The 17,624-nt window shown below is 35.2% G+C and overlaps 1 protein-coding gene across 1 annotated transcript in view; it reads left to right on the forward strand.

Moving 5' to 3' along the window:
• Positions 1-3,559: 3,559 nt before the first annotated feature.
• The window catches only part of LOC150106953 (cell adhesion molecule Dscam1-like), a 330,596-nt gene continuing 316,531 nt past the window's right edge, over positions 3,560-17,624 (forward strand). The window contains exons 1-2 of the mRNA XM_090392842.1: positions 3,560-3,965; positions 11,434-11,754. Of these exons, the coding sequence (XP_090248968.1) occupies positions 3,863-3,965; positions 11,434-11,754 (424 nt within the window). The 5' untranslated portion in view covers positions 3,560-3,862. The remainder of the gene's footprint in view (positions 3,966-11,433; positions 11,755-17,624) is intronic.

The following is a 17,624-nucleotide window of genomic DNA, read 5'->3' on the forward strand; positions in this document are numbered from 1 at the left end:
AAAACATTCTTTCATTAAATATCTAAGTTTATATCATTCTTCTCGCAGTTTATGACATAACGAGTTTTATTAGATTTCTAGCATCACTTAATTAAAGTCAGGCGGAGAATATTTCAAAATTAGACTGCCGTTGCTCGCGTTCCATCGAAAGATATTTTGTTATTCGCTACAACGAAAGCGTACACTCTTCATGTTTACAGAAACTTAACTGTCGGGAGATAAAGGTGTGTTTACTGAAATATGCGAGCCATTGTGAAGTCCAGAGGCGCGGAACCTAGGAAGTAATGAATTATGTCATTTGAAATGTGTTTGCTCTTCCAAATACGTTACGATAAACGTCACGGTTTGTGTATTATGGAAGTTAGGCTTAGCCAAGTGCTATTGCGTTTGTCCAAATGTAAGCAGAATCACACTTAGGAAAGCCATCGGAAAATTATCGAAATTTTAAAGAGTTTTGTAACTTGTGGGGATACAATTACCCTCTTGCAATCGTTAACGGCTCATTCCAGTAAGGAAAAATTGACTTGTGTCTGTACGTTTTCTGCAAAGTTACATTTTAGAAGACGCCCGCGAACGTATCTGAATAGAGAGGGCGCTTGTTGAAGGATGGAGAATCAGCGATGCGAAAATACAAGGAATAGCGCAATAACGAAACTAATCAGGAAAAGCGATTGGTCCTGTTCATTGCTTGAGAGTAAACACACAGCTATTTTTTCTGTTCATCCATCTGCTATATCTCTCTCGTTTATCTCTTTCGTTTACTTTTATTTTATTAATCATTCAATAGTATGGTTAGAATTCTTGGTTTATTTATTTTATTCTTGCTTATATAAATGAAATTTTGGTGTGAAAATAATCAGTTCATATTTCAAAGCTTAATATACTATTAATAATGCATAAAACTAAATTATTATTATTATTATTATTATTATTATTATTATTATTATTATTATTATTATTATTATTATTATTATTATTATTATTATTGGTGATATTTGAATGCCTTAACTAAAATTCCGCATATTATTTAAAACGTAACTGTTGCCCTATGCATAAAGAAGGCATTAAGACATGCGGGGCTACCTTTGTATATGAACCTTTTTAAATTTCAAATATAAGTAAAGTTGATGTATATGTTTAAAATAAGAATATGATATGCAGTCCTCTTGTAATTTTTGAGTTCCTTGAATTATTTTGTAAGAAATTCTTTTTTTTTTCTTCTCTTTATATAAAGAGAAAGAAACTGTGGATAACGAAAATAACTTTGAAATATGCTATGAATTATGTATAGATTTAAACATGCCTATGCAATTTATATTGCATGGGCATGTTTTAATGTAATTGCGTATGCAATTTAATGTTTGGTATAAAGTATTTTTATAAATATATATATTTTACTGTAGATTAAAAACAAGTTTAGAACGCAATTTTTCTTGATAGATCATAATGAGATTAGAAATCTTGAAACGTATGTTGAATGTTTTGTAATCCTCTTGTAGACAATCTGGTTTGTCACGTTGTTGTTGTTGATAGCCCAACGCGTATTAAAGGTATCTGAATGAGTCATAAAATAGAAAAAAAAATTATTATCTTTTATAATTCGATGATGTAGACAGATCATTCTAAATATTTTTACCTGAACAGCAAACACTTTTCATATATTGGTCCTCATCTCTCCTTCACTATCGTTTTTATTATGCCCTTTTGTTGACTAGTTCAGCTAACCGCAGCTGAACCTGGCAATAAAGCTAACTCGCTATCTTCAGAAAAGCCCAGTTGGCAAAGTAGATGGCGTATACTCTATAACTAACAAGATGTGGGTTCGAATCCTACTTTGGTCATTGTTTTCTGAATGATTATAGGCGGGAGATAGATGAATTTTATTGCTCTAGATAGACACGAAACACGGGACCAAAGTCACATGTTTGGTGTCAATAGTTGGATTATATATCTCTAGACTTACGGTGATAACACTGATATATACTATGAGTTAAGCCTTTTATCGATGAGAATCATGCAGATATGCCCTTAACTAACTATACTTCAATAAACATCCTTTCCAGCTCTTGTTACATAAATTCATTAAATTACAACCAACTAATAGATTTTCGTTACTATCACGATACATTCTTTGTCTACACGCCTAGATAATCTTTCAAAATACCCTCATTTTTTGATATCCATTAAAAAAACCTTAGTGATGAAACTTGAAGCTAGAATCCGGTGTTCTATCCTCACTTATATAAAGGAATTATAACGCTTTAATAGTTATCCTACCTATATGATTATTGAATTTGGATTCCTTCTTAATCATTTCACTTAATCTTTATATTCGTTAACTTTTTTTCTAAATACTATGCATTCCAGTGATATTTATTTGATACTATCTTGTTAGTGAATTACATATACTTGCATATCTCCACTCTTTCAATATTTTAGCGATCATCCTGAAAGAATGTACGTCACACGAACAACTGACTATGCTGACTCACTTCACATTATCCTAGAAATTCATTATTAACCATTAATTATTTTTATAGATATTTTCTATTTTCTTACTCGTTATATTTAACACTGTTTCGTTATTTATTGTTAAATATTATTTTTTAAAGCAAGCTATTCGTTATAATTACATGTTCTTAACTAGGCGTTTGGTGTGTATTGTGCGTTGGGATATAATATTGACTCTATGTTAAATAAAGTCAACATTATGTAAGATTCCGCCTGACTTCAAATATAAATATATAACCATGGTAACGAAAATCAAATCTCGTTTATTCATTTTTTCCACTAATTCCAATTTATTGTCAATTATATATTTGCAACGACTGGGAAGTTTAGAATGCTTTCACCATCATTTCGATTAGCATGCACCTGCCAAAGTTCGATAGAGCATGCGTACTTTTCTCTTCACGCAGTTGTAATTCTCTTTAAACCCATTATATGCTAATTTGAAACGATCCTACTATCTTAACGCAAAAGGCTATTTCTAAAGCAAATCACATTAGTATCATCGCTATTCAACGTGTACCGTATGAACGTACTGCGTGGACGGTTCGCCAATAGCTGCTGGGGAAAACTAACGGTGCAGCGAGTGATCGGATGGATGCTGAAATGTACAGAGAATGAAAAGAGTTACGAATTCAGATTTGTTTCGTGGCTTAGATTGGAGAAAGTGCAGGGTCTCCTCCCAAGAGGGGCCCAAAACTACCACTAACTGCGAGCCCTTTTAAACCCATATACAAATGACCCACCATTCGGTCATATCGCCGGAATGTGCTTCCATTAATCACTCCGAAATCTCGGGGCTTTGCTCAGTAATTGTTGGCGGAGAAGCCAGACAGACCGAAGAGCGAGAGAGGCAAAGATCGCTCGCGCTGACATGTCACGTGGTTGCAAGGGCGTGAACTACCGAACTGCCACCAGTGGCAAGTTGAGACAGTGGCTGTTGGTTCAAGCATGGTAAGCTTGTCGGAGAGGCCCCTTTGTTGATCTGCGTTTAGCAGTTGCGGGTACGACTTTCTCCGCTGCGGCTCAATAGTCGGGTGATCATTTCGGCGGTAAGTCGATGCGCCTGGGACTTCCCGCTCTATAATTTGTCTCGCCGTGCAGGAGGAGTGATGATCACTGGCTAAAGTAGCTTTCGGCCGTGAGGATGCTGTTTTTCTGCCGCTCCACTTAAGGGGTTTCAAATGTTACTTGTGAGCGCTATTCTGATCCACCCTCTCGGGAATTATCTTTAATAGAAACAATTTCTTACACTAATTCTTCGCTGAGATGGATGACTGCGTGTTTCTTAGCACTTGTTGATGAAGTTGGCCTTGTAAAAACCCCCTCTTCTAACTTTAGATGTTGCTGGTAAATGAGGTGGAGTGCATTTGGAACCTTTCCACAATCGATAGCTCAACAGGAAGTTGAAATGATGCAAAGAACGCATTTGGTGTATCTTCTCTTGGCACACTGTGGTGAGTAGTGTGTGTGTGTGTACTTGCTTACTTCTTTACTTTAAGAAAAATGGCAATTTAATAGCATTTTTATAACAGAGTTGATATTGGTTTTTATTATTTTTTTTAATTGACATGTTTTAGGGCAAAAATGAAACTAGAGAGAGAAATAGATAGAAAAATGGCGGGGGGGGGATAAAGAGATATAGATGCACGCAAAATGAAAAATGATATAAATCAGCAAAGAATAAAATTCAAAGAGAAAGATAGAATGAATGTAAGAAAGAAATGAAAAGTTAATAAAAGTAAACAGAGAAAATAGGACAGTATTGACATATACCTTTCTAGATTTTAAAGTCAAAATAAACCGAGCAATTGAACGAACCATAAAGCAATATAGTGAATAGAGAAGTCATGAAAGAGAGAGAGAGAGAGAGAGAAGAAAGAAACGCAGAAAGAAAGAAAAAAGAGATATGTTGAACACGCCAGGGGAGGGGGGAGAGAGAGAGATGACCTGATGTTTGAGAATGAGATGTATATAAGGATCTGAGGGAATCATTTGTTTTCCTATTGAGCACACGCACGTACCAGTAAACAAAGTATAAAGTGATGTAATTGCTACGTAATTGTTACTGTATCACTGTGGACTTAAGTTGACGAAATCACTTTAAACTGAACGACAATAGAGGCTACTATTATTAATTCAAAATCGAATTAGAATTACGTTTATGCAATGCGATTTTTTTTTTAAAATCTTATTTAACTTTTTAAACTTATTTAACCGATATAATAAAATGTTATAACATTTTATTATATCGGTTAAATAAGTTTGCCTACTTTTGAAACTCGAGATATTACGATGATAAATTCAAAGATTAAGATTTAAACGATCTAAAATGTGAAATTTGAGTTTTAAATTACGTTTTGACAGAGAACAGTTCTTGTTATAGGAGAACAACCAGACGGATAAAATATTAAATAAATAAAAATATTAATAATGCATTGAAAACAGAGATAAAAGAAAACATCAATGAAACGTATGATGAATAGACTGAAAAATATATAATCAACAAAATGCACACAATTTATTTATTTTAAATTTAACATAAGAGATGCAAGTCCCAAAATTTAATTATTTATGCGAAAAAATGAAAAAAAATTAAATTATTATTTAGAATATATGGATACGACTACCAGTTATATCAGAGATGCTCAACAAGTAATACGCCTGAAGGAAAGATTTTTTTTTTAAGGAATTATCATTCTACTGATGCGCAGACATCTGTGCATCTGTATCCTAGGCCACAACAGGGCATCTTTCATTAAATAGCAGACGAAACCCTTTAATCAATGTTGAAGGACCCGATAAACTATTAGGACTGGGGATGTAATCGGAGTGTGTCTGGATGCTGGGTTTCATAATGGAAAGAGATTAGCACACCAGCAAAGGACTATCCCGAAACATCCAGGGAGATCAGTAGAGGACTATCCTTTGAATGAGAAAACGGTTACTATGGCATCATCGGATGCCATAAAAAGTATCGCGGATTGCAATAGTCGCCTCATAGCTTCATATAAAGACGTCTCCCAGGGTAACGGATAACAAGTAATATTAAGGATTACTCGGAGTATTAGCAATCTGACAATGTTCGCCTACAGCTGAGGACCGGGGTGATTCGTAACGAAATGGATGTTCTATTTCTTATAATGGTGCAGCAATACAGATGGGTCTTGTCGTGTTCAAGTAATACCCCGGAATTGTCCTGTGTAAATAAAAGCGCTGTCGTGGATATTGCAATGAAATTAGGTCTTAAAAGAGAATTTGTTTGGTAATACCGTCCACTGTATGGGACAAACAACAAGCAATTCTTGAAATATCGCACATGTGTGAATTATTCGTGCTGATTGTATAAGCTGTGATATATAAAAAATTAAACACTTTATTCAAACCTGGAGATAAACGTTTTTAATTTTCTTCGGACAAATAAATAAATGTAATATTTCAAGTATTTAGTATAATATTTAAAAATAGATATACAATTTAATTTTGGAAAAAATTAATTTTCAGTGAAATTGTAGAATAATTTTATGTTCTATTTAGCTTGTAATAAACGCATACACTACTTGGAAAGAAGTTAGCGCATAGCCCCAAAGGCAAGGTGCGTCGTGCGATGTAACGAATCACATGTTTGTAGCCCGTATAAATTGGTGGAATATGATGCTCCCAAGTCAGCTCCCAATCCTGTATGGATTAAAAAACTGCGAGAAGAGAACTAACGGAGTTTGAAAGTGGCGTTGTAATAAGATGCCATGTTGCACACCTACCTGTTGGGCAAATTGTTGAAAAATCGGGCCATCCCCGGTCAACAATCAGTGACACCACACTGAGATGGAAGCGCAACAACTACAAATGTTGAGTCAACTTCAAATGCAATGTGTCGGCTGACACGTTAAATGCGGAGTTCGGGGCATAAACTGGAGTCTGAATTCAAAAGATGAGATTCCATGGTAGGACCGCAATAGGCAAGCCCCACATTATCCGAACCAACATGCAGCATCTTCTTCAGTGGTGCAAAGAACGTGTACAGTAGGACGTGGCAGCTTTCCAAGCTGCCACGTCACTGTTATACTCGTAGAGCAACGAATCACGCTACATCCTCTACCGAGCAGATGGATGGGTGTGGGTGTGACGGATGCCCGGTGAACATCTCTTAGCAGAGTGCGTAACCCAAATTCTGAAATTCGGAGGTCTGGTGTGATGGTATAGTCCTGTTTTTCCTTGTTTGACCTGGGACCTCTGTTTGTGGTGCCAGGAATAGTGAACTCCCGGAGGCATCTGAACATTCTGGACAATGCAACACTTCCTACTTTGTGGAGTTTTTACGGAACTGACCATTGTTGTCTCTTTCATCAAGACGATGCACCTTGTCTGCTGTAACTGCTTGGTTTGCGAATACGGATTTCACCACACTTGTTGTGGACGTCCACACCACAATAGTCCAGGAAGAATGGTTCAAAATTCCCATTGATCGCTATCGTACACTTGTGGAAGGTATGCTCATATGATTGCTACAGTCATTGCAGCGAAAGGAGATCCAACATTTTATTAAGGTAGTCCCATAGATGTTGTTGTTCACATTATGGTGTCCGTTGACACTTCTTTTCAAGCAGTGTATTTAAAATATCAGATCCAAGAATAAAAGGATGATACATATATAAGAAAGTGAATGAAGGATCCTTGTCCCTTCTTTGATGTTCATTACTATTTTCGAGGTTAATTTAATTTTTTTAAGTGAAACCCAAACACGGAAAGTTGTAAATCTATTTGTTCATTAGTATCATGGGCGAACTAAGAGCTAGATAAACGGCAGTCCATTTCTAGGGACCAAACACGAACTTTATCCATGAAGTTCAGGTTCGCTAAGCGCTGAGGTCTCTCACAGTAGTGAAATTTATCTATCACTCTTAATAATGAAATTCAGACTCAAGTCCCACTGGTTGGAGAAGGGGGGGGGGGGGTTCACGTTATCCACTCAGCCAGCGAGGCATAAGGTAAAATATTATTTTATGAAGTTATTAAGATCTTGGTCTATCTATTTTCTTGGAAGGTCACTGTTTATATTTTTACGGTGGCTTATGGTGGATTTATAATATTTTTTCAGATAGTGTTATAGACCAAATATGTAATTCTTACGTTAGTCGCTGATTTTATTTGTATAACAGCTGAATGGAAACTGAGAATGCCCAAACAAATCAATTTTAAGTAGACGAAAGTTTTCGTCCACAACTGCTAGCAACAGCTCTCTTCCTGGTGCCCATAAAAAGTAAAAGTAAGCTGATCAAAATTCTAAATAGGACATTTTATTCAGCGTGATTCCGTGTAAAATGATAAACAAAATTGTCATATGTGCGGAATTGTTACGTTTATATTTTAGGAACAAACCCTTTCCAGATTTCACCGTCAAACAGTTGAAGAAATGAAAAGCGATGGAAGACATTGTATAGGAAAACAAATGAAAATTATTCAGAATTGTCGAGCGATTCCTTTGCTGTATTTATGTCAAAAGTGTGTGTGTGTGTTGGGGGGGGGGATAATTCGGAACGTTTTTTGTTATTTGACAGGCTATCGCCTTATATTTTCCCGATTTTTTTGATAATCGCTTCTGTAGCGGATCTTTCTTCTTACTCCTTAATCACTGCCCCCCCCCCATACACACACCTTTAACACACACATGGCGCTATTTGAAGAAGGAGAAGAAGAAACCGCGCTACTTTCATATGAATTGACTAACTAACCCCTGAGTTGAAAACAATTATAAAGATCCTCGCGTCCTTGATGAGATTCGAACTCAGTTCGTCGCAACAAAAGGGTACATACTGTGATTTATTCTATATTACTTTTTATCCTTGATCCCTCACAATATAGGTCACAAGGCCTATAATTCAAATAGAAAAATCGCAGTATGTACCCGTTTGTTGCGACGAAATGAGTTCGAATCTCGTCAAGGACGCGAGGAACTTTATAATGGTTTTCAACTCAGGGGTTAGTTAGCCAATTCATACGAAAGTAGCACGGTTCTTCTTCTTCTCGGAAAGTCGGGATTTTCATTCGACAGAATAAACAAATCGGCCAGAGAACACCCGCAATTTATAAGCATACTATACTAGTCTCATTGTCTTAGATACCCTGTCGTAATTCATCTAACTTTTGATGTCCAAAACATTTCTTGGTTAATGTACGAATATTATTTCATAGAAAATGATTTAATAGTCTCCGAACTATCAAAATGCTTTCCTAATTTCTGTTCACCCCTTGTATTCTACAGACTTGGTATTTTAGCGTCGGCAAATTAGTAGAAGCATGTAATTAAAATTGGATGTGTAATAAACCAAGGCCTCCATAGGAGCGCGGAAGATATCATACATTAAAATCTCCACCTTCGCTATCTGATTATACATACATAAGTGTCCTAAACACTGCTCTTCACGCAATTCCATCCTTCAATGGGACAATTTATTCGTATGGAGTTGCCTCCATTTTTCTTCTCCGTCACTATTGGGGGGTTTAAGTATTTTTGGCTGTGGATCCGTGTGAGTTCACGGGGCCGATTTGCCTGCTTGCGGGATGTTGTCCCAGCAATTGTCCCCGCCGTTAGCCACTAGGCTAACGGCGGGGACAATTGGACAATAGCAACACGGTTATCTTCAATACTTCTAAAACACAGTTTTGTTTGTTTTCTTACAAATGAACCTGAATCTTCTCCGCTTACATTTTGGTAACGCTGAACTTAAATCAGTACCAGATTTCTCTCTTCTCGAACTGAACCATTTCTAGCTTTTCTTGGCATAATCACATTCTGTCTACAGCATCTTCAGCTTCCAAAACATTTGGCTTGCTTTTAAGCTCAAGACGTTACTTTTCTTCTAATCTTGGTGCTAACTGCACATATCTCAAATCTGCCCAACCTTTGAATATGCTCTCACTCATGAGGTAATGCACCTTAGATCTCTAAAAATTCTCGATGCAGTTCAGGGGAGGGTTCGGTTGATTGCTGATCTCCTTACAAACTGTTCAGCCTGTTTCTCAGAGATGGTCAGTTTCACCATTCTCTCTCTTCTATACACCTGTCCAAAACGAAACCGAACTTTTCGAAAATAGTTCGAAAAGTTCGGTTTCGAAAAAAGATACAACAGATGGTGGCACCAGTGGCACCATCTGTTGTATCTTTTTGTTGTCGAAAGCGGCAACCTTCATTAGTGTTGTGTCAACTATTTTATGACATCTGTTTTATTAGAAACCGAGTGATAGTGCCAAGAGTGACAGTGTGTTTTGACGAACGGTCGGAAAACGAGATTCAAACAGGGAGCTGCGATTGACTTTTGTGTTAAACTTGCTAAACGTTTTACCGAAACGCATCAAATGCTTTAAAAAGCATACGGTGATGAATGCTTATCCCGTACTCAAGTTTGTAAGTGGTTTAAGCGATTTCAAAGTGGTCGTGAGACGCTTGAGGACGACGAAAAGCTGGGCCGTCCGAAAACTGGACTGAACGAAGCTAACATCCAAAACGTGCGTGATTTCATCACAGAAAACCCGAAATCGTCCGTGAGATTGATTGAAAATGAATTGGGAATTCCAAAATCAACTGTGCGTGCAAAACATTTTGACAGAGAGTTTGGGCCTTCATAAATTGAATTCGCGATTTGTTCCCCACAAGTTGATCGACGACCAAAAAAATGTATCGAATTGAACACTGCAAGGACCTCATTAAAACCGCTCGTAAAGACTCAAACGTCCTTGAAACGATCGTTACTGGTGACGAAACGTGATGTTTTGTGTATGAGCCCGAAAGAAAGCGCCAGAGTGCTGAGTGGAGACCACCAGAAGAGGGGCATCCGAAAAAAAAGTCGCTTGGAGAAGTCAAAAGTAAAGACAATGCTGATTTGTTTCTACGATTCCAAGGGCATTATCCACAAATAATTCGTTCTGCCTGGCCAGACGGTCAATGTTGAGTTTTATCTCGAAGTTTTGAAGCAATTGATAGCTAGAATTCGTCGAGTATGGCATGAATATCGTGACGACCGACCTCATCAAAACACACTGTCACTCTTGGCACTATAACTCAGCTTCTAATGAAACAAATGCCATAAAGAGTTGACACAACACTAATGAAGGTTGCTGCATTCGACAACAAAAAGATAAAACAGGTGGCGCCACTAGTTTCTTCTATTTTCGAAACGTTCTGTTTCTTTTTTGGACAGAGGATGTAGATATTTCTATGAATACGCACTATTCAGCAGAAGTAGCATCCATTAGCCTCCATTTTTGATCACATTACAGGAACACAAGCAGTTGCTGTCCAACATCATTGTAGTACTGTTGAACTGTAGACTCACCAAACATATTACTCCCAGTAGTATTTTATTCTATCTACCTAGTTCTGTGGAACAATCTTCCTCATGAATTATTTTACGACTACAACGTCTTTTTTTTTTTTAAGAATATCAACAGATTACCTTTTTTATGATCCTAGTTTACATTAGGCATTCATTTGCTATTGGGTCTCTTGTGTGCGTGGGAGTAATAGAAAAAAAGATACATGTAATCATGTAGTAAAACTGGAGAATTGGATGGATTCTTACCGTACTAGTTTCTGATTGTGTCAAGTTGGGGAAAAAATGGATTAGAAATGGTATAGAATTAGTCATACAGTTTTAAAATGACTTATCCATAAAGTACTTTATATATTTGTTCATAAAATTACTCTTAAGATACATTTATGGTATATAATATAGAATTATATATACGTTTTGTAGATTGACGTATAGAACTGTCCATAAAATATCCTATAATATAAAGTAGAATTACTCTTAGAAATAGTTGTAAAATGTCCGAGAATAATAACTAAAGGAGTTTAATTCTATTCATAGAAGACCAGTAACTTATTCTATGGTTGTTCTGCTATTTGAAATGTGTTTCTAATTGCAGGATATGTGTTTGGCATCGATCGCCAAGGGCCCGTCTTCATCCACGAACCCCCAAACTACGTGGAATTTGCTAACACTACTGGAACTATAATCCCATGCACTTCGCACAGCAATCCTGTTGCCAGCATTTCGTGGGTAACTGCAGACAACAAAGGTGTGGTGGATGTCGCCGGTATCAGACACGTTCGTCCCGATGGATCCTTGGTTTTTCCTCCTTTTAAAGCCGAAAAATACCGACAAGATATTCACAGTGCCCTCTATAGGTGTGTGGCTTCTAATGTAGTAGGGGCAATAATCAGTAGGGATGTGCATGTTAGAGGAGGTAGGTCAAATTCATTCTCTCTGTGTGTGGGGATGTAAGGTTATAATTGTTTTTTTTTTCTTTCTTAAAATGTATTTTTGGAGCTGGGCAATGTTGACTGCAGAAACCAGTCACACAAATAGGAATGAAAATTAAAGGAAAAAAATCTGACTATATTCTTTTAAATTTCAAATATTAAAAATAAAAATTACCTTTATTTTTTCTGATTTTTTAAAGATTTTATTTATGTTTTTATTATTTACTTATTTTATATTATTAAATTCAATTTTAATTTTAATTTTAATACTAAATAATTATATATATATATATATAATAATTTTTAAAATAATTTATTAAAAAATTTATAGATATCTGAAGTTAATGCTTAGTTTTTTCTTTCTACACCCTTTTATTTCTTACATATTGATTATACTAGAATGGAACCGTTTAAAACTAGCAGAAGAGTGTATATCATTCAGTTTTAACATTCACTGGTGGAATTCGCTGCCAAGAAAAGTTTGGTTACTGTTAATAAATTATCATCTAATCTCTCAAAACAAATAGTATATTAATGCTCCCTAAATATTAGGTTTCTGTTGCTATAATATAATAATATATAATAATATGTATAATAATATAATAATAATTTTCTGTGAATGCATCTATCCATGTTTATTTAGTCTTAGTAAAATAATATTTCCTAAGTTACTATTTAATTCTTGATAGCAGTGTTTATCTTTTTTGTGTTCATGATTGTTAATTATTCCCAGAACAGTATAGTATCGTGTGCTTTATGCAGCTATTAAATTACGATAATATTTTTAACTGTTAAATGGAACTATATAATAAAAACGATTTTATCATAATGATCCTTTATTGGAGAATCAAATGACAACAGTTGCTTTATAGCAACTCAAGATATAGTAAATACTTACGTTTTAAGATGTCGTTGGCTTACTGCCTAATTCTGTAAATAATATTAAATAACATTTATTATGTAGTAAAACTGTATAATAATTCCAAAAAGTGGTTAATATTACGTTAGTAATATAAATTTTTTTCGAAAAAATCCTATTTTTATTTTTTCGTAATATGTTTTTTATATATATATAATAATAATAGCATTTAAGATAGATAAATACTAACATGAAGAATTGTATTTTGTGTATATATATGGCAGTATTTTCTATCCAAATGGTATCGAGTGAATTTATTATAAGGGAAAAAATGAATTCAAATACAGATTCTCTTGGATTTGTAACTAAACTGATGGAAATTCCATATTCATTAGCCATAGTCATTTATGGCAACAGAAACTAAGATTCTGTATGGAATGATGTAGAATGTGTAAAAATATTTGAATCCCTTGGCATCATTTAATTTCATTATTTTAAGAAACGGATGTGTCTTTATTTAGACGAATTCGCTGTGAGTATTTAATTTTTTTGAGATTAACACTGCCCTGTTTTCTTCAGAAAAAACATGAATACTTCTTTGTCTATAGGACTGACAAACACTTCGCTGGGCTGATTGGTAGGGTGATTAGCATATCAGCTTTGCAACAAATAGGATGTAAGTTCGAATCTTTTGAGAATAGATGTGTAGGTAAGATATATATATTTGATTTCCAGTTGTGAAACCGTATCCCACATATTGAAGGCCTGAAGTAGCTTGAAAATATTCTATGTTTGGTTTTTCGTGAAGGGCTTCCGACCTATATATATATATATATATATATATATATATATATATATATATATATATATATATATATATATATATATATATATATATATATATATATATATATATATAGGTCGGAAGCCCTTCACGAAAAACCAAAAACAAATATTCATCATAATAATTAATAGAAAAAAATTCTTATCTAATCTACAGTACTAATGTACTATATGCTTACAACCTTTCTTGGATGTGAGTCACATAAAAAATATTGCTCGTTAGCACACCATAAAAATTTGTATTCCGTGTTCTAAGATGTTTTTATTCTACATAATGACACGTTGAGTGGTGTCTTCTAAGGACAACGCACGAAAGCTGAAACATTAAAGGTTTCTATCCCTTATCCCACTCTCAATAATCTGTAAGAGTCGATGATAGAACATACTCATTATAGCGACCACACGGACATATTAAAGATAATGTGTTCGAGTAATCCTTTTGCTACTGAACTAATACAGTGGACGTCTCTTGTTTTCTTGTAATAAGAGGCTGTTGTACATGTAGGAAACGACCAGAACACGAGCCAGCCCTGATCACACGGAACATCATGTTGAGAGCTGCCTTTTTGATCAGTTTTGCTATCGATCCACCATCTTTACGAGCAGAATTTCATTAAGTTTTGCAGCATGAGAAAGTCGAGGGAACTTTGTTTGGTATTTGATTGCTTGCATCATGAAAGAACTATTTCTGTACGGATTATTGGAAAGTGTTTAGCTCTTCTTGGTGGAGACGAGGGAAAAACCAACGGAAATAACCGATCCAACTCGCTTCCACCACTCACACAGAAAAGTAGTTCCGATTCCAACTTGAAAGAAACACATTTGAAAATATCTGAACACAAATCAGTTCAAACTTTCACCGGTCAAAATTGAAAGCCTGATAATCAATATACTTTTATTTTTATGATGAAAGTAGTTAATCTTTTAATAATAATAATAATAATAATAATTGATGTCAGTAATTACTGTGCGAATAATACTCATTTTGAATTTGAAGGAAACGTCGCTGAGACTGAGGTTCTGACATTTTCTTGAAAGAGAGAGAGAATTAACAGAAGGATTACGAAAAAAAATTGTACAGGCAAATAAAACGAAAACACCATGAAAGAGAATTCGTAAAGGGTTGTCGCTATTATCATCATTCTCTTTTTGTATGAGGATTAGAACCACGTCAGAGTGTATTATATTACTATTTCCAGTATCAAAAGGCTTGTTTTCGTACTTTTGTTGCGAGGTTTGTGTGTGAGGGGAGCTGCAGGGTAATCTTATTATTTTTTAAGATTTGCTTCAGTTTCGCATAACAACTCGAAACATCTTGGAAAGAATTTCGAAGTAGGACTTTCCAGACAGAAATAATGCGTCTTGCTAGCCTGACAAGACAGATTAAAAAGAAAGAAAGAAACAGTAAACGAATAGTAAAAGTAGTAGCTATATATAAAGAAGACTGAAATTTTGCATCTGTAAAGTTTTGAGCTCCGTTTGGCTATACAAAAAAGACGATATTTCAAGATATAATCAATTAATATTAAATTATTAAGGATATTGTTTCTCTGATCAATTACAGCATTCACTGATATGGTGACGACGTAGACATGTGGACAAATGTACTTCTTGTTATAGCTTTTGTTTAGTCGGTGATAAAGGTCAGTCGCAGTTACGGCAGCTTACTTTCTGGATATATAAGAATCAGACACAGCGCCTATCCATAGTCATTATAACAACAGTTGTCCGTAAGAGGAAATCTTAAATATGAACTCTTAAATTATGGTATCCGGAGAGTTCATCGAAAAGGCAATTAATCGAAAGACAATTCATCGAAAAGGTAATTAATCGAATGAACAATTCATCGAACGATAATTCGTCGATAATGCAATTCATAGAAAAAACAATTCACCGAAAATTTTAACTTTTCGTAAATGTTCTGATAAAAGTGATCCATTTAGAACAAAAACTGAACCGTGCAGAGTTACAAAGCAATGCTACTTTAATAGGGAATAATTATAGAACAATATGGTTTCTTATTGTCTTTCTTGTCCGATAACTGTTTCATGTCTGTGCATGGGACTGATTTGCCTGTTTCCGGGAGGAAAAGCCCAGCCGACTCAGGCTAAATTATTATTATTATTGTTATTAGTAGTAATATGCGACTTCAATACAGCAATTATCATGGGATGAATTTTATTCATCCCATAATAATTCAAATAGAATTATTATTGGATGAATAAAAGTTTCAAATAGCGAATCTGATTCAGATTCGCTATTTGAAACTTTTACAATAAAATGTCGAACCGTTCCAGTTTTCAGTTCAGCTATATTCGGGCTACAAAGAAATAACGTGTCCGAATTATGTATTAGAAAAACTCTCTGACTTAGCGGAATTAGTAGACGTTATAGGTACAAGAAACTGTCTGCACAGTTCAGTTTTTGTTCTCAATGGATAACTTTTATCATAACATTTTCGAAAAAACGTTTCGAAATAATATTGGCAATTCCGCTTTGGTTGGACCAATTTAATGAAATTTTAGTTAAACATTTCGGTGAATTGTTTTTTCGATTAATTGCGTTTTCAACGAATTGTCCTTCATCGAATTGTTCATTCGATGAATTGTCTTTCGATTAAGTATTTTTTTGATGAATTTTCATGCAACCTAAATTATTGCCAAATAATAACTGGTGAAAGTACAGAGATGCAAAAGCTTTCGAATGATTCCACTATTTTAAAAAATACTCAATGAAGAGGCAGTGACTGAAATGAATAATGTAGTATGAAATACGAATGGCTGTCTAGAGAACCATTCGGCAAACTGCAGTGAAGACCGTCATTGCAATTTAGCTGCAAGGATTGTTATAAAGAGCCACATCTGGCGAAAGAGAACCTTATCACCAAAATGCATCTGAACATTCATAAACTCCTCTTGGTAGGCTGTTATTTTTGACCAAATGCAATATTCTACTTGTGGATTCCTTCCGTAGTCAAGAAATGACGGAAGTAGGTTTTTCTTTCTTTTTATGTCTAAGGACGGGCTACGGACACACAACAAATGCAACTAGGGACCTTTGGTAGATAGTTAAAATGCGTTTGATAGAGGTTTAAACATCAGATAAACGTTTGCCGGACTATTTGGCCGATAGGATAATATATCCACTCTCAAACTAATGAGTGGAGAGTTCCAATCTGTCCACATAAGAAATGTGTTTTGGGCTGATTGACGAACGGCATCGTCAGGTGTGAGACTATTTGAAAAAGTTTCATCTTCGAAAGAGATCAATAGCAAAAGCATTTGATGTAGACTTCATTTGATGTAAAGCCGCTTTGCAGAGTATTTTACTACAGAGATTTATACAAAAAAAAAAAAATTAAGTCTCAAGTACCAAATTTCTATAAAACAGGCAAAGAAGAAGATATGCATATAATGTGCATTTAGAAAGATAGAGTAAAAGACGTGATGGATTTAACAGTCACTTACGAATTTTCCAGAAAAATCAATAAAAAATTTTATTTATTTAGTTCTCGAAGTTTGAAAACAAATTTTCCTCTGAACTTTGCATATTATTAGTAGTAGTATTTTTTATCCTCTCTTGTAAGATAGATGAACAGTGCAGTAGAAAACTTGGATAAGAGATGGATAAAGCTGTATGTAGTAGGTCTGACATATAATAATTCTCCAAAATGGTTACGCGCATTAGACAATGGATAGAGAGAGAGAGAGAGAGAGAGAGAGAGAGAGAGAGAGAGAGATAAAGCCGCGGAAGTCTAATTCCGTGCCCTCCCGGAAGCCCATCTATTCAAAGTAATAGCAGTCCATTTCTCTTCCATATTCCTTCGGCCATTGTCACCATTGGCGCAAAGTCCGCACGAGATGAACTACACGAGAACTTCGCTAACGATACATCGTTACGAAACATTTCTCAGCTAGACGGAAGTGAGATGATTTCCGTTAGACGTTCAATATGCTAACCAATGGCCATTGTGTCCCGGAGAAGCGAACAGAATTCGATGACTTTGGCAAGTTTGTATTTTAAAGCAGCACCTGATGTGGTTTGTCTTTGTTATAACAAACGAGGCGCTTCCAATATCAGTGCTGCGATGGTACAAGACGGAAAGGGAAGGTCTTTTTTCATTGTTTAGCTGCCAGAGGGCATATCCTTGCA

This window comes from Typopeltis vanoorti, chromosome 5 (genome assembly GCF_054136105.1).
Source record: "Typopeltis vanoorti isolate ZY-2024b chromosome 5, IOZ_Tvanoo_1.0, whole genome shotgun sequence".
In the NCBI taxonomy this organism is placed as follows: domain Eukaryota; kingdom Metazoa; phylum Arthropoda; class Arachnida; order Uropygi; family Thelyphonidae; genus Typopeltis; species Typopeltis vanoorti.